Below are 23,967 nucleotides of genomic sequence, written 5' to 3' on the forward strand. Positions count from 1 at the left end.
ATATATATTTAAGTAAAACGTCATTGAATATTAAATAAGAATTTATTTTGCATCTGAAGTTAATTTTAGATTTTTTTCTTTTTGTCTTTATAAATAAAACGCTTTAGTAGTAAATTGCCACCAGGGGGAGTCGAATACCATTGTTTACAACATGGCGCCGTCCGTGTTGAACATCAATGTGGGTGTTCTCGGTCACGTAGACAGTGGTAAAACGACTTTAGCTAAAGCTTTAAGTACGATAGCCAGCACGGCGTCTTTTGATAAGAATCCACAAAGTCAAGAACGAGGAATTACCATCGATTTAGGTTTCTCGTCGTTTTGTGCACCTTTACCTCAACATCTTCGTTCTCAATTCGATACTCTCCAGTTTACTTTAGTGGATTGCCCTGGACATGCGTCTCTTATTAGAACTATTATTGGAGGTTATTTAATTATTTAATGTAAGGGTGGCCCAAAAGTCAGTTAATCAAACTTTTTAAACAGGTTAATGTTACCTTAGGTATCAAAGATGGCGGCTCGTCTCCGATCCCAGCAATCAGAAGACAGAATAACCTAACCTAACCTATTCTAATAATTTGGTTGCTAATAATTATGGTAATTTATTAGAATAGGCACCCGGTTGTGCATATGCGGTACCGGATTTGTGTACTTATCTCTGTACATAATAAAGAAAAAAAGATGAAAAAGATTAGAATAAGTAACTGAGAATAGGTTAGGTTAGAACGTGTGTCCCCACTTTTCCCTGTCGTCTAATTGCTGGGATCGAAGACGAGCCGCCATCTTAGATACCTAGGGTAACATTAACCAAAACTGAATGTGGGACTATGGAGTTTTGTTTTACAGAATTAGTAGAAAGTAAGGTAGCAATTTGGTCTTTACAGTGATTAACTGAGTTTTGGACTGTTGCATAATATACGAGTGTGGTTATTCAACGTTCCGGAATATCGATAATGGCAGTGGAACTAAGGAATATGTTAGGGAGCATTGCGTTTTATTTTCTAGGTATTGCGTGCCGACACTCCTCGTTATTTCGGCAACGATGCTGTGACTGCAGAATGGAAGTCGTTTGGCTTCGGCGTGCTTGGCGGATCTCGTCTCCTGAGACGGGGAGATTCTTTTGCGATTAGTGAAATTTCTGAGGCTTCCTTCAAAAGGCCAAACCAGTGGTGATTTCGTGGTGACATATCCAGACTCTAAGCTAGGTAATCCAGAATTTCCCAAGTCGTTTCAAAAGACTGGTGTTATAGCTTAAACAATGGATGAAGTGTCAGCACAGATAGAAATCCCTAGGAAAAGAAACATAAATTGGGACTAAATGATACATACAGTTCCATTGCCATTACTGAAATCTTGGAAAGAAATTGAACTGCTCTTGTAAAAAAATATTCGTAGATTTAACTATTTGGCATGTGCAGTTATTACATTATCGGTTTACATAAAGTCTGCATTAATGTAAACTAGATTTGCAGTCCTGTGGATGAATGGATAGGCATTTCAATGTTAAGGAGTTCAGTTAATACAAAATGACAATTTTAAGTCCTTTCAACTTTGTATTAATGAGTTTGATTGTATAAGTGTCATCCAAATATGATGTCACTAATTTTAAGTCCTTTTTGACTAGCCACTCCCTGTCATTTTTGTCATCAATTTTTAGACAACCAACAAGAACACCGACTGCTAATGTCACACTTGATCTGTCACTTATCTATATTTCCTGCCAAGGCAAGGTTTGGGCCCGCCAGTGGCCAAGCGGTCTTTGTACCGTGAACACAGAGTTTGGTTGTGGGTTCACACCTTGCTCGGACAGGCGAGCCTGAAAACATTTAAAGATTAAACATCATCAGACTCTTCTATAACTACTAGATTAAAGATAATCTGTATTTGTAAACATTAGATCGCTGCCATTATTCTTTATTATTAGAATTCTTAAAAACATTCACGTACTTTTTCGTAGGCACGATTTAATGCATGATATTTGGGCATAATATGAAGCATTTTCAGAGAAAAATCGTTTGACGCCTCTCCTACTTTCGTCACGTAGGGTGCCGCACCCGTTACAAAATAAATTAGATCTGTGCTAGGCAGAAAATATGCATTGCACGTTAACTGTTTTGGCAACGGTTGAATGATTAGTTTGCTCAACAAATGCTGTATGGATTAAAAATGTTTATTATTGTTTGCTTCGTATCCAGTAGAATCCATTATCATTTTGGTGATTGGCTATTCTAGCTAATTTTCACTAATTTGTCAACAGTTTGTCACAGAAGATAGGCAAACAATTTAAAATGCTGACAGAAATAACACTATCTTTTCGGTGTAACGCAGGTAGAGAGGTGCCGAGTAACTCGTGACCGTTTCTCCTACAAATAAGGCAGCCAACTAATAACTGAATAGTTACTAACTTAAGCATTTAATTACCGGACTCAAACCTCGATTTCTCGGATTTGAATTCGGGTGAGGAGCGTTAGGAATCTTTAATGGGCTATTTGTCCTCTCTGTCACCCCAGATGGTCTTTAGTGGGTTTGACCAGGCTCCGCCACGGACGGGAAAGGTGTGCCGAGTGTTGTTATATAATATCCACGTCATTCTTTAAACAACTTTTTACATTTTGCAGTCATGTTTTAGCGAAAAGAGACGATGATAAAAATTTTATAGAATTATTCTTATGGAAGTGAAAAATATACTTCAGTTTGTCGACATATTTTATTCTTTTGCATTAATTTAGCATTTAATAATTTCAGTTTTAAATTTCAGGTGCCCAGATCATCGATTTAATGATGTTAATTGTGGATATAACAAAAGGAATGCAGACGCAAACTGCGGAATGCTTAGTAATAGGCGAAATTACTTGTAACAAAATGATTGTAGTACTTAACAAATTAGATTTAATAGCGGTAGAGAAAAGAAAGTCTGTTATCGAGAAGGTAATACCGATTATTATTATTTTTTTAAAACTTTACGATTTTCGTATAATTTCTTTTTTTACTGTATTTAAGATGACGAAGAAAATTCAAAAAGTTTTGGAGAAAACTACGTTTGAGAACGTTCCCGTGGTTGCAGTTGCCGCAAAACCCGGTGGAACCGAAGTATAAAAATTCTCGTTAATAAATCATATTCTTAAATTTTAGTCTTTCCGAATGTTTTATCATCTCTTATTTTATTATTTGTACTTCTCTATTTGTAATTTTTATTTTATTTTCAATTTTATATACAAAATTGAGTGATTTGTAAAGTAACTGCTTCGGTAGATCACTCGGTCAATTACATACAACTTTATTAAACTGGAAAAAAACTAACATCTCTGTCATATTTAATTACCTTCGGTAGAGATTGTATGTAGTTGATCGAATAAAAGAATATATTAACAATGCATAAACTGCATTAAACACGTAATTTATCGTCGTCATTCTTAGACTAAGTGACCTCTTTTGAGTTTTTGCTATCTTCTTCCCCTTCCTTTGATTTGTTGGATGATAAAGATGACGATTCCGACATCTTTGGGATTCCATTTCCGTCATTTTAACACGATTATTATTAAATAAGTACAGAGAAAAATGATATAATTGGTTAATATTGGAACAGTTTTGATGTTCTTTCTTACTTTATTTAAACAACAAAGATGGGACCCGATGTAGATTCTATTTATCGGCAACTTTTGATACAAAATATACAATTCTTTTGACTAGAGGTGGACGTTTATGCTGCCGTCTCATACTTCGGCTGTCAGCTTAACTTTGCGGATCCGGAAATCCTATTTCTCCGACCCTCGAGTATGTGTAAAGACGATAAATTAAGTCGGCCATATAATATATTATTACAAATGGATCGTACAATCTCTGTTTTGATAAAACAATTTTTCATCAAAATAATGATATAAAATTGACTAAAATATTTAATTTTCAAAAGTATAAATGCAAAAAAAAACTATAAATATTTTTATACAGGAAAATTCAGAACCAATAGGAGTGAAAGAACTTATTAATTTATTATGTGAACATGTTTTTGTTCCTAAAAGAAGTGCAGAAGGTCCTTTTATGTTTGCAGTGGATCACTGTTTTTCGATTCGAGGACAGGGAACCGTAATGACGGGCACCGTAATTCAAGGAAGCGTAGCCGTTAACAGCGTAAGACTTCGTTTAATCTTTTAAAGAATTTTTAAATTTTCAAATAAATATTAATGTAGATGATATTTAGGGTAGAGATTATGTAATTGAAACATTAGTATCTGCATGGTGGGAATAAAGTTAATACCGATCAATAGGTTCGGTCACAATGCAAATTTAAATAGTCGAATTGGTAGATCAGTATCATTACAATGGTTTAAGATTTAAACATTTTTCATTTAGTTTATATAAATTTATATAGTGTTATTAAAAGAAATGCTATATCAGTTGGTGCATTTAACTTGAAAAATTATTTTAACACTTGTTGATCTTGTTTTGTTTGGTGTCACGACTTGGTGAATTTATAGATACTTGGCAAATTTATCTATTTAATCCATAATCTTTACAGAGATGCGTTTTGGGCTTTCGCCCCTCTTCAGTCCGTTATGTAATATACATACATTGTATCTGGTGGGCATCCGTCCGGCACCTTCCGCACTACGTGTTCTCACTTACTTTCCCCTCCCTGCTAACTTGACTGCTTCCCCCGCATGTCTCACAGCATGTAACTTCTCCCTCTCATGAGACATGCGGGAGGTAGTGCGGAAGGTGCCAGACGGATGCCCACCAGATACAATGTATGTATATTAAGTAACAGACTGAAGAGGGGCGAAAGCCCGAAATGCATCTCTGTAAAGATTATGGATTAAATAGATGAATTTGCCAAGCATCTGTAAATTCACCGAGTCGTGACACCAAACAAAACAAGAAAAAGAAGACACGGTTTTGACAAAACAAATTACTGACAAGCGATCAAGAAGTTTATCTCAATTTAAATAGTTCGTATGATACTTTCAAGAAAATAGTTTTTAATCATGTAAACAGTTTTCATAAAATCTGTTCTACAGGCATTAAGACTGCATCTTTCTGAGTCAATCATTGATTCGACCGGGCCCAAAATAACAGTTACGTAAAAATGGGCCAAATTATTCGTAAAAACTTCCGAGGCCTCGATACAGACTCAAATCCGAACGGCGAGCCGACCTCGGCCATCGCATAACATCCAAAAACACGAACGAGAACTATCTATTTACTACAGCTATTTTTAATAACAAAATATATTATTATTTTCTAGAAAAATATTTAAAATAAAATAAGATTTTATAAAAATATTCATATTTTTACAAATAGAGTGTAGAAATACCATCATTGAAGCTAACCAAGAAATTAAAGAGCATCCAGATGTTTAGAAAACCCGTAGAAAAGGCAATTCAGGTATATTTAAAATTCGGTATTGTTTATTTATTAGATACAGTAGAGCGTCATTTATCCGAAAGCCAATCGACCGAAATGTCGGTCGGACTGTGTCGTGCTGAATCGAACGTTTTTGATACTAGTTTAACTTCCAAAATATAATTTTTGTGTTTTTATATTTTTCAATATATTTATTTTGTTTGTACAAAATAAAGAAATAATTTTTAATGATACAATAGCCACGATTATTATTTAAAAAAATTTACATTAGGCTTAACCTCGACAAAAATTCAACACAAAGTGACATGCAATGGAAAGAAACTTCAATGTGGGATAGGTTAATATATTTTTTCATACATAATCAGTTATCCGAACAACCCCAGTCCCCGATTGATTTGGATAAACGATGCTCTACTGATCTATACAGGTATACCTTGCGCCTTACATCAGTAATTGGTTCCAGGAGAGGCGACGTAAGTCGAAACTACGGTGGAAAACACCAATAATGAGCACTTAAAGACCACTAAATAAGACTACAACACAGAAACACAGATGTTTTCATGTTTTGTTCTCCAGGATTTATGGTGATTATATTAATATTTATTGTAAATGTACTGTACATATTTTTATGTGCTTTTAACGCTTTTCTAGTGATATTACAACTTCAATATTTGTGGTGGACGGATGTAAAGTCGAATAAAATGACTTAAACTTGATTTTTATTTTTCCATATACTTTTTTGACAAACGACGTATAATCGAGAACGGCGTAACTCGAGGTATACCTGTATTTCAAAAACAATGCTTACAATTAATAAATGTTACTAATCTTAATATTTATAATAAAAATTATATTTTGTTGAATTCTTTTTGTTTGTTAAAGAGCATCTTTAGTATTTCTTCACTAAAATGTGCTCCAAGTCCGATTTGAATTTAATTTTTACATTTTTTATTGGTTAGAAATTTAAAAATATAACATGCAACAGAGAGCAAATGTTTTTAAATATCAAACACTTAATTTCTGTTTTTATTTAGGGAGACAGAATTGGAATGTGCGTAACACAGTTCGATCCAAAACAATTAGAACGTAGTATAGTGTGCACGCCCGGTCACTTGTCTTTAACTCATGCAGTTGTAGCAGCGGTAGAGAAAATTCCTTATTACAAAGGAACCTGTGCAACTAAAGCCAAATTTCACGTCACGATCTTGCACGACACGGTCATGGCAAAAACGACATTTTTTGGTCTCCACGAACCGGGTGCGGACACTCCGAAAGTCGACGTTAAATCTCTTTCCTCTCTCGATTTTCAGAGAGAATACACTTATCAAAGTGAGCTATATTCAAATAGTTCTCATTTAAAAATTGATAAAGACGAAGAAAATCCCGGATCGATGCCTTCGGTTCAGTTCGCGTTACTCGAATTCGAAAAACCGGTCATCCTCAGCAAGAAGTGCCTACTGATCGGATCCAAGCTAGATACGGACATCCATGCTAACGTGTGCCGACTGGCATTTTACGGCTACGTTTTGGAGATATTCGGTACCAAACAGATAGCGGATGCAGTTTTACCTACGCTAAAAGTATACAAGACGAAAGAGAAAAAGGGTTTCGTGGAAAGAATGGTTAATGACTACGAAGTCATCGGACGATCTTTATTCAAAAAAGAAACAAACATTCAGAATTTTGTCGGTTTAAAAGTTTCTCTGTCGACCGGCGAAGAGGGAGCGATTGAAGGAGGCTTCGGACAGAGCGGAAAAGTGAAAATTAGAATACCGGGTGAGCTGAAAAGTAAAATTTTACTGTATTTCAAATACAGACAAATAATACTGTATTTCAATTGTATTTTAAATTTTTTGTCATTTTATATATTTTATTCTAGTCGGACTGAAAAGCACAACTGCCGCCTTATTGTCTACCAATAAGAAGAAAAATAAAGAAACCGAATGCGAACAAGTACAAATCATCTTGACATTTAAACGGTACGTGTACGATCCTCAGAAGAAAATGATTCAAACTTCTTAGAAAACAATTTAAAATTGGATACAAATTTCTCTAAAAGAAATTATTATTAAATGCCAAAATGTAATTTTATATATCAAAATTGTTGAGCAAAATTTAAAAAAAAAATATATGCCGTAATGCAGTGTTTCTGAACTGCGGATCGCAGAAAACTATTCGACCGTAGCAACACTGGCACAATTGATTAAGGTGACATTTACATAATACTTTATGGTTACTTATTGTATGTAACATACATAACTCTACACATCAAATAGATAATTTTACGAATCTGCGACAAGAAAAAGGTTGAGAAATGGGACAGCTTGACATTTTGGAAAGCCAATGAAACGTGTAAATACTAATTTGATTATTGTTAATTGTATATACAACTATTAATAATCAAATAAAATATAGATAGTTATCTTTTAATTAAACAATAATATATGCTATTGATAATTATCAACAGCTCACAAATATTAATTAATTAAAAAAAAAATTATAAACCATTGTTTGAATTAGTGTTATTTTTTAACGTTTCCTCCAACAACAAATTTACGACTGGCTTATTTTCTAATAGAAGTATAGAACTTGTATCGAAATCTTGCTCAGTTTTTAATCAGGGAAAATATCTTTGGTTACTCATTTATTAAATGTTCCAATAGATAATAGAAACATGGGAAAAAAAATTAATAAAAATTCTGTATACAGTAAAACCTCGATTTAATGGACTAATTTGGATTATGGGGTGCCCATTATGTAATACAATCGTCACTTTTTTAACATGCATTCAAAAACCTATTTGTTTTTACTTACGTAATTAAAATTACGAGAAGTTAATTTCACAAGAATGTTTTCTGTAATGTATTATTGTTTATATACTCGCTATAGTTCGGAGATAAACGAGTATACAATCCAAATCAAAATAAAGCGTATTTTCCAAAAAATATCTGTTAATTGTATTTAACAGTGACGACGATTGAATTTGAAAAAATAACCGTTAATTTGATGACATATAAAAAGATCCCATTAATTTTAAATTCTTTTTGTTATTTTCACCTTTGACGTACAGGTTGGAAATTTTTTTTTCTGTAAAATCAAAGGTTTTATTGTATTTTCTGTTAGGTAATATTACGATGACAAAAACAAAAACCCAATTAATTAATCAAATTATTTCTTGGGTATTAATTTGTGAAATTTGATATACTTTAAAATAGCCCAGTGTTTTTCAACCTTCTTGAATACGCGACCCCTTTACAAGTTAAAAAATTCTGGCAACACCCTAGGGCCGTATTAAAACTATGTCAGTGATTTTAAAAACTACGTATTTAATTTTCTTTCTGTTGAGACCTAACTATCGATCTAAAAACCAATTGTACTGTGCAAAGAAGTCGCAAGAGCCCTGCAAATAGTAAGGTTTTTTCTTTTTATTGTAGTGTAGGACCTACAAACACTTGTCTTTTTCTTTTACCTGCGATCCCCCCGTGTAAGGCTTTGCGACCCACAGGTTGAAAAACACTGAAATAGCCTATGAAGAATACATTATATTACTTAGTGGAAAAATTTTAAATAGAAGAAAAGTTTGAAAGGACTGTGAATTTATTGTTATTATATTGAATCATAATGTTAATCACGTGACTAGAATTTAAGATTTTACTTGTTTTGGAGAATTTTGAGAATAATTTATTAATTATATCATTCTTGACGATAAAGTTTGATTTTTAAAATTAATGACTAAACTACAAAATTTGTTTATTATTAACTGATACCAAGTGGTTTAAATATTTTTTATTTAACGTGTGTTAACCCAAGTTAGAAGTTTGGCCTGGTCGTTTTAGCAAATTCTGGAGTGAAATATTCTCGTTTAGGTTCCTTATTAGTCGGTAACTTTATTAACAATCCAAGTTTGGAATACCACAATTTTCTTTTAGCTTAATGATTTAATAATGGTTTTCAATATCATTAAAGTTATGGGCCTTACTTATAATAATTAACTGGAATTATTTTTGGGCTCGTAACTGCCGACTAATTACTTTAACTTCGTCGTATTCTCTTACTGTCTCATTCTTTTATCTCATTACTTATTAAATAAAATTCAAAATGATATCTAAGCGGCAGCCTATTACAACAAATCAAAAATTATTTGAATAAATTGTTGATAACATACCAGATATAAATGAAGAGCAATTGCTTTTTATTGTTGTTTCCAGACTTGTTGATTTTTGATATAACTGTTAGAAGCTGTTATTGTTCTCATATCTAGTAATTGTCAGAGAAAAATTTCTGTTTGAAAATGCTTGCATATCTCTCATTTATTTTGAAACAAAGTTTGATTTAGTATTTTTTGGACTAGTTCATTTGTTCATCTCTGAAATTGGTGCTAAGTTGAAGCACCTCTTATTCGTGATAATTCTCGTCGATGCTTGTATTTGGATTTGATCTTCTCTCTCAACTTTTTTTAGGAATGTTATCTTTCTTTTTATTTATGTATTATTGTACAAACCCACTCCATTGCATATTATAGAAAAATTCAAGAAAGCCTCGCAAATATCTTTTGAATGATTAAAAGTTTTCTAAAATAAACATATCTGTGACATCACTACTTACAGACCAATTGTCACCAAATACACCATGATACATTTCACATTCAGTTATTTCCATTTTAGAAATAATGTTAAGTAATAAAACAGTTTAATTAAGAACACAAAATCTATAACAATGATGTGCAACTGGCTAAAATTTGCTGTGTTGTTAATGTTTAATTATTAGACCTTCACCCAAATACTAATAATTTAGTTAATCCCAATGATGTGAATATTTTGAGAATATTTAAATCATCTTATATTTCAAAGAAATGTTGAAGAGTACACAAGTTAGTCATGACATTTATGCTATTCATATGTAACGAACATGAAAAACTTTTCTGTATATGAGGCATATTCGATAAATAAGGTTAGTAGCACTGTTAATGAAAATTAACATTGTTATTAATCTCAACCTTATTCACTGTGAAAGAGTGTACAGTAATGCAGCCCCGTACTAATAGTTCTCTCTGCCAAATGAATTTGCATCCACTATGTGGTTTACAAAAGAGCTTTGCCCATATCAAACTGCATCAGAATTGCAGTGACTTGTAATTCGATTTTTAACAGCTGAAGACATTAGACCTATTGCAGGATGAATGCAACAATATGGAGTGTTGTGCATGTTGCTGCAAAAAGCTTGATCTCATGGCTCATTGTCTATGTTTGTTCAGCCTCAAACTTTTTAATCAATTTGCAAGCTTTTTGCAACAACATACACGACTGTCCGTATTGTGCTTACAACTCGAAATGGATCGCATTAATTTGTAAGTGTAATATTAGTCTTTGGCTGTCAAAAATTGAACAACAACAACTCAACTTGCCATTCGGTTCCGAGCAGTTTAATATGGGAAACTTTTTTGCAAACTTTGTAGTGAACATAATTGTCAAGGCTGCATTACCATATACTCTCGCTATAATTAGTCTCAACCTATCGTGCTATGTTACTTTTCTTTAGCAGTGCTACTAACCTTAAATGTACGTGGAAATTTCCCAGAAAAATAACCTCCACTAAGACTTCATACAACGGAACTTACATTATTAGTCTGTTCTAATCAGTAGACAAAGATAAATTTGTTCAAAACACTAATCACACTTGTTATAGATGTAGACCCAGGGTTCTCAAAGTGGGTGGTGAGTAAATCTAGGGGGCGCTGGAGGCAGGGTACTGAACGGTGACCAAAGGCAAAAGTTGGGGTCACTGATGGGTTAGGGGGCGTTGGGTATAACTTTATGGAACAAAGGGGGCGATGGATCGAAAAAGTTTGAGAACCCCTGATGTAGCTGAAGAGGGAATGATTTTTTTTCAATGTATACAGCCAACATTAACAATTAAAATATAAAACACTGGGCTGAAACAATTTAAAATCCATTTTTTACAAAACAGTTAACATTTCCCTGCAAGCCTATAAGTGCTTATTATACATTTTTTCATATAAAAACTATAAAAATGAACTAACAAAATATTAAACATTCACATATATGCATAAAACTAAAAAAAACATACACTGACTAAAAAACATTTGTTTTACGATCCTTCCATAACCAAATTTTCTTTAACATCCTCAACTTCTGCACATTTGCTTCTTTTATCAGGAGACATCTCCATACCCATATGTAAATTAACTAACTTATCCGATTTTAGTATTTTCTGTGTTATTTAAACCTACATTTATACAAATCTCTCTTAAAATGTAATATTTTTATTTATCATACATTGCATGGAAAAAGGCTGTAAAAACCAAGGACATTGAGAGAACATATGGCATCTCCAATCTTACTTTTAATTTTCTTTGCATGTGCAACTCAATTTATACACTGCTGACATATCTAAAATGTCTTTTCATCTCTAGAAGAGGGATCACTTATTTCTATTACTTAATTTTATTACCCATTTCTGGTATTATCCAAATTTTATACTTTATTACAAAACTTTCCAAAAGTTATAAAATTTCCTTACATAACTAACTTTTTAATACATATTCCTTAACTTCTCTAATATTTTTAACTGCATACCTATTTCTTTTATTAGTCTTAGTAGAGGTTATTTCTTTGAAAAATTTCCACGCGTTTAACGAAAATCTGCCATCGCGATTTAGTGCAGACGAGTTCAACAATACCCTACTTTTGGACTGGAGACAAAAAATAAAAAAGTTTATACTTTTTTCCGGCGATCGCGCGATGATAGGGAGTCGCGTCGCTCTCCGCTAAGTCGGCCTCGCTATCGCGATCGGGAGTCCCGTTGCTTGCCGTTAAAATTGCCTTTAGTAGACATTTCCCCCCTTTTTTACTTTGTTCAAGAACTACCGTGAATCGATCACTAGTTTAGCACATGGCGGCGTGTGGTGGCGCCCATACGAGAGGTCAGTCGGGCCGCCATGTTCGCTGCCATAAGTAACATTCAACCAAAATGGCGATCGCACGATGATCAGAAGTCGCGTCGCTCTCGTATCGCGTGTTTAACCCTCCGGGAGATGACCGTAGTCCGACGTCATGGTTTGCAGACTTTACCGCAAGATGGCAGTACTAGCAACTATGGTGCCGTCTTCATGAGAGCATTAAAAAAGTGTGGTAAGTGAAAAAGTATGATAACTTTTTTATTTTTTGTCTCCGGTCCAAAAATAGGGTACCGTTGAACTCGTCTTGAGTTCAACGGTACCCTATTTTTGGACCCTATTTTCAACCCGAGTTCCAATATATAATCAAAGTCCTGAAATTCCATAGGGGGTAATCTATAGTACACACACTATTTCTTTTATTAGTCTTAGTAGAGGTTATTTCTTTGAAAAATTTCCACGCGTTTAACGAAAATCTGCCATCGCGATTTAGTTGTCTAAATTGTTGTGTGCTACTAGCCATATTTATTGAATCTGCCTTGTATTTAATAGTATGTGTGATTTCATTATAGTATATTGTTTAATATATATTATGAAATTGTATATTTGAATGATTTAGTGTAAAGAAAACAATTCTTTAATGTAAAAAATTTAAATTTTTCACCTGATAATATAGTTTCTTGAAAATCACGTTGAAAGTTGAAAACGATATCTTTCTCTGTAATTTATTGCAATAGTTCATAGTGCATTCAAACACGAGAGAAAATACTATAATTTTTATATCTGTAAATAGTTTAAATAAAGATAAAAAAAAAATTAATATAAAAATTATTTGAGACTTTAATTTTATTAAATACACAAAGTACAAAAGAATACAAGAATTTCACATTTCATTTCTTAATATACATTATATTAGATTGAGAATAGTGTTAAGTGCAAGAAAGATCTATTTAATTGGTTCAAAGTATCGATTTACTAAACCAGGGAAGGAAGAGTCTTGTACATACACTATTCTAAATAACCAATACTTACTTAAAAAATGCATTTTAATAAAATTAACAATAACATATTTGGTTGACTCTCCCCTTTAATAAAATCATAAATGTATCATTTTTTCTATAAAAAAAAAATTATGCTTACAAAATGCATTCTTGGTGGCTACTCGGTAATGAATGTACAAATTGGTGAAAAAATATTTCTTCCGCAAAAATTAATTTGCTTACGGGTGAAAAATAATTTGATAACTATAAAGATATAACTACAGTTAACATCAACCACAAATTTATATATATAAAATCAATAGCATCAATAAAGAATTAACATCATTAATGCTGCATATAAATTCTATTAGTTAAGATTAATAAAAAGACTTCATTCATTCAAATATATCTGACGTTATCTGTGCTGAGATACCCTAAATCAGAACAGATGCTATCCTCACAAATACAAATAACAAGAATTATATAACCTCAATCAACTTTTTTTTTTTTTTAAATATTCAAACAAGTTTTTAATGATATATGAATGGATATATATACGTACCCTATCTTTATTATTAAAACATTTTATAACTCATTCTGCAGAAGTTATCGGACTAATCTAGCAACAAACTAAAACACATGCACTTATCAATGAACACTAATGAAATATGCAGCCAAAATTAGAAACAAAGATGACATACGGTATAAGATTTGTCCACATTTGCCTCCCTTCTTACCTGATAGATATTGAGACAATAGAAAACTATAACATCAGCTTCAATAATCTACAAGTGAAAGGACAAGAAGGCAATCAAATATGAGCAAATATTATAAGATATATTCAAATTCTGTACTACAAACAGCCAAATATGTCACCTTTGTCCCTCTTTATAAAAAAAAATACGCTTACAAATTAATATTTATGACAATGCTAATAATGTTAGCGTAATGTTACAATATAATTCCGTTTATTAATCTGAATAATGAGCAAAATTGTAAATGACAAAAAACTTTTTTAAAAATTTACACGCATTTTCTACATTCCACTACTATATTATAACACAACATTACATTCAAAGTAAGAAATTTGACTACAAATTCAATATGAGCAGACGAATTTAGAACAATCAAATATAGGAAGAATTGGACTGATTTACAAAGTAAATCTAAAAAAAGTCATAATACTGTTTACACAAAATTTTTAAAATTAATAACTTAGAATTGAGTTCAAGTTCTTACAAAATACATCGGCTTTAGAAACGATAGCTTTGCTCGGTTAACGTACTAATCGGAATTTAATGACTAGTTTCTGGTTAATTAATTAATTCGTTCCTTAACTACTTTTTGAAAAACTATTACAATGAATAAAAAAGAACTTCTTGAGCTTTCGTAGTTGTAGAATCAATCTAGTCTAATGTGAAATTATAGAAATTTTATGTTTAAACAATACTGATACGATTTTCGTGACTAAATTTTTGCTAAAAAGAATCAGTTTAAGTAAGATTGGCCAATATAATTTATTATTAACAATTTGCATCAAAAATTTTTAAATTTAATTAACTGTATCACAAGTTCTCTGATTTAACAATATTATTTTATGACCTCGGATGATAATTACTATCGAATCTCTGTAAATCATTAATATTTATCATTTTATAGAAATATAATTTTAAACAATGATTAAGATGCTATCAAGCATAAATTTTCAATGTTATTGATCCAAATTCTAGACTGTCATTCATTAATTCTAATAACATTAAGAAAAATATAATGAATTATTCTAATGTAAAATAACCAGTATATATAAAAATCATAGGATATTTAGTGCAAGAAACAATCGACAGTTTAGATAAAAGTAATTTTGCTTGAATGCATCGTCGAACTAAATTTTACGCAAAGTTATTCATGATGTCTCATTTTATTTTATCAACATCGTAACAGATTTTAGAAACTTATGTCATATTTTAACAGAATAAATCTATCAATTAAACTAAAATTTAAAAAAAAATAAATAAATAAAATTTATAGTGAATATTTCTATTGTTAACTAAAGATATCCTTGCCAAAAATAAAGCCGAATTAATTCTGTAACGATATATTTACAAATTATAATAAATTTTTAGCCAAATGTATAAAATAACACCTATAACGCAATCAATCTTTCCTCATTTAACTAACAAGAATGTCTGTCAAAAAAATTGCTGAAAATACTCCATCAATTCTAGTGTAATGCATTTTATATAATAATTGATAAAAAAAAAAAGGAAAGTATTGAATAATAAATATTAGAAATATAATTTATGCTGTGATTTTTACGAACTATTGCAAAAGATGATGCATAATGCAACTACCAGCTATCCAGAAATGCATTATATGAATCTAATTTTGCAATAGTTATTTTACTATTTGTAATAACTCAGGAACTGTGGCAGATGTCTGTAACAAAAAGCACAAGCTATCAAAAAAATAATGCACATTATTAATAATACTTCCTAAACTCTTATTGATACTATACAACCCTTAATAAAAACAAACTTCTGAGATAACAGATGTTTCTCTTGGATCATATAGAAACTACAGCACCTGCTTGATAGAACGATAATGGAAAGAGATAAATAGAAATGTGTTATAACAAATATGGCTAGTTAATTAGCAATACATAAGCATTTTACTGAGCAATACTTTTGTAGTCGAAATATCACAAGAAATTTTTGAATTTTATCTTTTTTTTTTTTCTTTTTAATTGTAAAAACCTAAAAGTTTATCTTATACTGTATTTAGAAACAGAGCTTATTATTCATGAAAATAATAAAACAGTTTTGATTATTATATTCATATATATTTAATGTCTTTAACATAACAAATGGATGTTTAGTTTTAAATTATGATGATTTTCGTCATCCACTTTGTCGTCATATACATATTTTTATTATGAATTTTGATATTGGAATGTTAGTATATTTATAGTTATTCTGTTGTTTTATTTTCTGCATGTCTTAAGGAAAATACAGGTTAGTTAAGCACTGTATCAAGCATATAGTGCTATATGATTGCATTCCATTCTGATAATATATCTTAATATTTTCTTATTAATACTTACAGACTTATTTCTTGCCTTTACATAATGTGCATATACAGTATATACAATACATAGACAAATATTTATATATATAAATGACATTATATGTCACATTTAATTAATACGAGCGTCACAGACTTGCTACAATGAAAATGAACAAGAATCATTTACACTGAAACATGCACAAAAAAAAAAAAAAAATGACATTTACATGTGTCAACTTTACAAATTAATTTTCTGAACAGACACATGAAAAATATTAAAACAGATAATAATAATACTAAGGAAAGCACAAGGCAACACAGTGCTGTCATTCCTTAATTGATCAAGCAATAAAATATTTGCTGGAAGAAGCACTGCAGAGACTTTTCATTTCTTGCTTTTCATTTGTAATTTGATAGTCTATGTTAATTTTGTAATATGGAATAATTGTAAATAACTAGAAGACATTGTTATAATACTATTTTTTTTTTTGATAATGGTTTGATGATTTTTAGTTCGGTCCCAGTAAAAAGGCACATGAATTAATAATTTCAAATAGCCTTTGGAAGAATGATGAAATAACAGTCATATGTATTCAAAAATAATTTATAGTTAACAATCAACAATAGCAAAATATATTGGAATGCTACAACCAAATGAATAAAAATATAAGATTATATTATTGTAAAAAAAAAGTTAAAATAAAGATAAACTACTTAATAGCAAGTACCATAAAAATACAGTATAGTCCCAATTAACAGAGGTGAATTGTGGAAGAGTGTTTTGTACTATACTACATTTTCTTGTCTTTGTTGACAATCTGTATCATAAATACTTGATTGGGGAATGTGCAATACTTGAAAGGGGATCTTTTTAAAAAATTTACTCTGGTGATAAAACAAAATTTATTTTTTTTTTAAATTCACATTAACTGTAATCTATTTAAAACTATCGTTTTTCAACTACTCTGTACCAAACATTCTGTGTTAACCAAGTTTAATTATTCCAGATACCCTTGCAGTCTATGTTACCTTAGATAATTGGGATTCTACTGTATGATGATGATAATACTTTTTCAAAATTATCAATAAAAGTTTACAAAACTAATTAGAAAAAAAGTACATAGGTAAATAATCAGATACTTGACAATTTCAACTCAAATTTTGTGCAGTTAACAAGACAAATTTTTGATTAACTAACTTTTAATTAATTTAATAAGTCCTACTAGATATGAGGTAAACCTGTTAGGAATAGCTACACTATATTTTGTTGCAAGTTATATTAGTAGATGTTTGTTGATATTTTTTGTAGATGATAATATAATGGCAGCAAACTACAAAATGTATAATATCAACAATCAAACAGAATCCAGAGCTTTGTTTTCATTTAAACATCTTGGAATTAAAAGTAAAAAAAAAAAAAAAAAAAAAAAAAAAAAAAAAATAAGAATAATGTTAAGAACTGAATTAACATTTCAGTAATATTCATAAGTAAAAATTTAAAAATGTTGTATATAATTTTTAAAATAATTTATAATTGCAATGATACTAAGTTTAAAATCACACAGATATAGAATTTGTGATATTCTGATTAATATACAAAATAATTCTAATTATAATACGACAAAATGCATATATGTAATACATTAAAGAGGGCAAAATGAAAATTTCATTGCACGCATTATCCCATCCCTGTAAAACATTGCTTTTGTGGATCAGTTTTTAATTGATAGCTTTAGGCAAAATTTGATAAAGGCAGTGCTTATGAAACAGTGGAAGCCACATATTATGATTAGTATTTTTCATGTTTATAATCATTATTAAAATGTTTATAACATTAATTTTACAATTTCTTAATGTATTTTGATTTCTTGATGAGAATGGAACATCGTGTCAATGCGCCACCAACTTTTGATAACTCGGAAGTCCTTAGTGTCATATGGCTGAAATCTATTTTACCTTCAAAAACCTGTTAAAAGAATCATGTATAAATTAGTAAAGTAATAACATAAATTAATCACTCTTGTTATATATAAATAAAAGATTTAAGATATTTTTAATAAGCCAGGAATATGAAGTTTGAATCAAATCATATTAGTATCAAATATTTAGTCTTTTAAAAAAAAGCCAAAAGTGCATATTATGATGCACAGATTAATATATAAGCATCTGTATAATCTTTATATGATAATCTCTATTCTCTACTGTAAAATTATGTGAATGAATGTCTCTTTAATCCGAATAAATAAATCCGGTAGACTTCCTCACAGCTATCAGGTTAGGTACTCCTTTATTGTAATTTCCAATAAAGGAATACCTAACCTGATAGCTGTGAGGAAGTCTACCAGATTTATTTATTTGGATTAGAGAGACATTCATTCACATTATGTATATACAGCTACCACATCTGACAGTGTAAAATTATGTTTATCCAATTAGAATTTCTGAAAGAGTTTTATAATTTTTATACAAATTAAGATGTAAAAATCTGATCAATATCTGTATTAAATGCTTATTTCAGGTAACCAATTGCTTAAACTTAGTTTGAATAGTGAATAACATTCTTTAGAAAGTTGAAGCTGTCCTAAAACAGGACAAAATTGTTCCTTCAAGGAAACTTAAAACTGTTGGCTACCTGAAATAAGCATTTAATACAGATAAAAATATGGAGCCAGAAATGCTTGAGGTAATATTGTAAAGATCTGATGACAGTCTTAAAAAGGTTGAAACTACCAATTGTGATTAAACCTTTAAAACAATACAAATTTTATTACATGAGATAAAACAAGTTTTTACACACGCACACACGTATGTAAATAACTGTAAAATTTGGATTATTTGATAATTTATTAAATTATCTTATAATGAAAATTTTTATGTTGATAGATTTTAAAATTAATAATCTGATGGTCATATAACAATTTAAAAAAAAAAAAAAATTATGCCTTAAATTCAAGTGTTAATCTTTCAAACAATAATTTGTGTGTAAATAATAATAATCTTACTTTTGTACTTTCTGGAAATTCTGCCGGATGTATCAATGTTCCATTGACAAACAAACAATTTGATGCCTCATCATCTGGAACTGTAACTGTCTGATAACGAAATGTTGCTTCTCGTGCTATCCGCTATATATACATAAAAATATTTAGTACACTTGTAATATATATATATAAGAAAAATAGAAAACAATATTTTAAATGCAATTGTTATATAGATTGATTCAAATAAAAATACATATTTCCAGATGTTTGGCAAGAATCCAACTATCTTATTGATGTCTGCAAAAATACATGTGTAAGATAATCGAGACTCGAGGGTTGGATGTCACGCCGATCTGACGTTTAAGCAAGAAATGATAATTTCTTCCTTTCTTGCTTAAAATACATGTGGGATTCACATTGAGAAATTATAAAATATAAACTTTGTTTAAATAAATTTCTTGTCTATGTAGATTAATTATGCTGTGATAAATTATTGACATTGTTCATACCAGTTTGAATAACTGCAAATGTATACAAATTTATGTTACATTTTGATAATAGCAAGTGCTGTGCAATAGCATTTGTTATGCTTTATGATACTACTTCATTCTTTAAAGTTATTAAGAATTTATTCTTATAATTTATATTCAAGTTGTTCATGTCAGTACAAGTAATGATTATAAGTTCAAACAAAAACTATCATTTATTTAATGGAAATACAGTTCTAGTCTGTAAAAGAAATATTTGAAAATATTCAATTGAGCAATTTACAAAACAATGGATCATCAAGATATAGCATATTCTCATTCATGGCACCATAACAACTCTACTAACTAAATATGAACAATCTCTATTGGTTATTTGTGAAACTAAAATGAGATGGGAATGCTTTTCCTTTATGCAGAAAGTAAAAATGGAATGTAACATCTTCAAACACACAGAATAATAAAACAATTACTAACTTTTCTCTTGTAATAAGGAAATTGATTTATTGTTAAAATATTGAAACAAAAAGATGGAATCTTTATTTAACAGTAAGCATCAAGTGATTGGCATTTTAATGTATAGATGTTAGAAAATGATCTATATTGCAAAGCTTTGTATTCTTTTTTTGTTTTTTCAGTATTAATTTACATTCAGTTTGTTAGGTATAATAAATTACATACATAAAATTTATGATTAGAATCTGTAATTTTTATATCAATTTTCTATATTCTAATCATTTCTCTAGTTTTATTGTAGAGCTAAAATACATTAAATAATCCTTTCTCTACAATAAATCATTATGACTAGAAATATATTTATTTAAAAATAATAATTATCACTGTTTATAATTTTTATCTATTTTATAAATATTTTAAATAACGCTCCAGGAAAACATTTCTTTATAATTGAAATTCAAATTTATAAACTAACTACATATTTTTGTAAAAATATAGTAACTTGAAACTATTAAAAAATAAATATTACATTTCACATTTGTCATTGCAATTATATGTAGTAAACAAACACATTACTTTAAATTTATCTTGTTTGGAGTTTGTTGCATGAGTTACTGTTTAAAATGACAGATTAACTACGTATTGAGTAAATTTAATCTTGTTACTAATCTGAAAATAAGTCATGCTCATTGCATGAATTATTTTGACTTAACAGATTATGAGCAAAATAAAAAATGAATAAATGTGGAATGAATTGGACTGTAGATGCAAATATACTGTATATTAGCAGATTTTGTATACTAGCTACAATATTTTAATATACTTTATAATGAGAAATGATTAATTATTGTTATATAAAATGCAATTCACTTAACTCTAAACAATTAGCACAATACTGTAGATTTTGAAACTGAAATCAATTCTTGAAATTTACGACTAGTATACGATGCTTAGAAACAAAAATGTGCCTACTTTCGTACATACTGAATATACAAAATTTTTGTGGCTCACTTACATAAGACACGAATAATTTGGCTTGCCAATCAAAAAGTTTAGCCCAAACTTTTTGATTGGCAAGCCAAATTATTCGTGTCTTATGTAAGTGGGCCACAAAAATTTTGTATATTCAGTATGTACAAAAAGTAGGCACATTTTTGTTTCTACATAAAATAATAATAATAATTATTTTTATTTATTTATTTATTTTCAGAAATGATTTTGCTGTTACCAAAATCAAAACTCAGCAGGAAGTATCACCTTGAAATTTTTGTTTGTAAGATGTAAATGTATGATAGTTCAAATTTGGTATATGAAAGTAATTTAGAAATATGAAAGTATTGTGTACAAAAGTCAAATGTCTGAAATTTGAGATCACTCAACTGTTTCTTTGCTGTTTTAAAAAAGCCATTGTGTAAATAATCTCACCTTTAGTATACCTTGAGCTTCTTGTCCAGCACTGACACAAATTATATCCGGACCAGCCACAGACATAAAAGACTTTAATCTCCATTCACCAGACACTTTGACTGGTGTCACAGGAAACTCAGGAAATGCAGCTGCTAAAGCTCTAGCTCCAGCTTCATTAGTATATGAAGAAAGTCCCACAAAAAATTCTCTCCCTAAAAGAATAAATTGTTAATTGAAAAATATGCTTATTATAAAATACTATTCATATAGATTGCTTCTATGCAAAAGCAGTTTTTATGAATAGGTGAATGTGGGAGTTATTTGAGAGGTGAGTGCAAAATATAAAATTCGTAAAATGTAGTAAATAATATAAATTAACGCCAATTTTTCATCATAAAAAAAAGAAACAAATGCCAAAATCTTAAAAAAATTGTAAATAGTTATGCAATACTGTAAAAACTGGTTACAAAAAAGCTAGGAATATTACAGAATTGGAATAAAATGTAATGATATTGCTATAGAATTATTAATGTAATGATATACAATTTCAATGATCACTGGAAATTGCTTATGAATATGGATAGGTACTGTACATCATAGGGTTTCTCCCAGCTGTTTTTTAACCCGGAAAATCCTGCAAATTTCTTAAAAAGTTCACTTTTTTCTTATTTTGTGTTAAGGTTGAGGAAATTTTGCAAATAGAAAGTACAATTAGTTCATAAACTGTCAGAATATATTTGTATTTATTAATTTTAAACCTACTTATTAGTTGTTTTAAAAATTTTTCCACGTTATGGCATGTCACAGATTGTCAATAATCAATATGTAGCCTATTTGTGACAAGACACTGAAAATTCTTTACTTGTCAGAACCTGTAATATATGGAATAATTGTGCTTATGCTGTCTTAATTTTTAACCACGCCCAGTAGCTTCAATAACTGCGAAACGCCAGGTTATGCAAATTGGGCACGGATACAAAGTATGAAGTATTCAAGTATGAAGTTTTTCTTCATAAACCTGATTATTAAAGCCAAATGAACTGCCGAGTTATCAGGATATAAGCTCGATGCCACTATTAAAGCAGCCGCAGCTGAGGAAGACAAATCAAGAATACTAGAAAGCAAAAGAAGTACTACAATCTCGAAAATGAACTAGAAATCTTCCAGGCTACAGGTGAAAAAACACATAACATCTGTCTTCTCTTAAATACATTAAACATGATTCCACTCACATCAATTGAATCAGAAGGGCACTCTCAGTAGTAGGCTTTTCATTAGTTAAATAAGAACCAGATCGAGTGATTGGAGTATTGACCATCTTTGCTTTTTAAAATCTTAATATAAAATATTATTGTAAATTTTTATAATATGTTTTATTTAAATAACGAAAATTATCTTTTAAGTTAGAAGTTTGATCTAAGTTCATTTTACTCTTTAAATTTTCAACTCAATTCAAAGGCATTTCTGTTGTTGTTGTATGCAGTTTCCAGCAAATTTTAATAAAATTTTTTCTATTTGTGAAAATTTCTACGTAATTCAAAGGTGATTTTTAATATATATCTTACACAGCATTATTAATATGATTTTGGAGGTTGCCACTATTAAAGCAGCCGCAGCTGAGGAAGACAAATCAAGAATACTAGAAAGCATACAGAACATATTAAATTACTTTAAAAAATGAAAAATAATTGAAATCAAATAATAAGATATTTTGTATATCTTAAAAATAATTCTATTCCAGGATTTCCTGGGAAACAGTTCACTTTTATCCCGGAATCCCGGGACAAGCAAAAGACCGGAAGATGAGAAACTTTAGTACATCATATGTTGTTTAACATGACATCAAAGCATGCAAACTCTGATAAAACTGCCAGAAGTGGTGTAAAGTACTATTTTTAGTATCTCAGGAAACCAACACTAACTGCAGCCGGTAAAACTTCTGTTAACCTAATGGGTACTTTACGCGGATTCCAGATTAGTTTGCCAGGCCTGGGCTTTAATGCGGGCACCGAAAAAATTAGTAAGAATAACGACAAATATCGAGTCAAAGAAAAAGTTTCAAATATATTTAATTAGTAAATCGAATTTAACTATGTACAAATGTCTATAATCCAAAACAAATAATCCAAAACGAAAATCAACAAGTCAACCGGACAATAAAACTCAGCTACTTAGCTTAACTTAATCTTAATTTCCCTTTGAAAACTTGACAAATCAAATACTTAAGAACTATGAACAAAATCTCTTACGAACTAAACGTCTATCTGTCACCTCACTATACTAGGAACCTGTTTCCTCAATCCTTTCGCTATCGTCATATT

The 23,967-nt window shown here is 30.0% G+C and overlaps 2 protein-coding genes across 2 annotated transcripts in view; one reads left to right on the forward strand and one right to left on the reverse strand.

Annotated features, from left to right (window-relative positions):
- The first annotated feature begins 135 nt into the window (after positions 1-135).
- eEFSec (eukaryotic translation elongation factor, selenocysteine-specific) lies at positions 136-7,497 on the forward strand. Its single transcript, XM_067285094.1, has 7 exons — positions 136-422; positions 2,756-2,925; positions 2,998-3,087; positions 3,946-4,125; positions 5,296-5,379; positions 6,393-7,134; positions 7,238-7,497. Exons 1-7 carry the CDS (start codon positions 152-154, stop codon positions 7,378-7,380), a joined length of 1,680 nt encoding a protein of 559 aa, XP_067141195.1. The 5' UTR covers positions 136-151; the 3' UTR covers positions 7,381-7,497.
- Positions 7,498-18,106: 10,609 nt separating this feature from the next.
- The window catches only part of LOC136987363 (N(G),N(G)-dimethylarginine dimethylaminohydrolase 1), a 54,019-nt gene continuing 48,158 nt past the window's right edge, over positions 18,107-23,967 (reverse strand). The window contains exons 3-5 of the mRNA XM_067285095.1: positions 21,665-21,858; positions 19,320-19,442; positions 18,107-18,283 (exon numbers count right to left, since the gene is read on the reverse strand). Of these exons, the coding sequence (XP_067141196.1) occupies positions 18,158-18,283; positions 19,320-19,442; positions 21,665-21,858 (443 nt within the window). The 3' untranslated portion in view covers positions 18,107-18,157. The remainder of the gene's footprint in view (positions 18,284-19,319; positions 19,443-21,664; positions 21,859-23,967) is intronic.

The sequence above is a fragment of the Centruroides vittatus genome, unplaced genomic scaffold (assembly GCF_030686945.1).
Source record: "Centruroides vittatus isolate TY-2023 unplaced genomic scaffold, ASM3068694v2 scaffold_1519, whole genome shotgun sequence".
Classification (NCBI taxonomy): Eukaryota; Metazoa; Arthropoda; class Arachnida; order Scorpiones; family Buthidae; genus Centruroides; species Centruroides vittatus.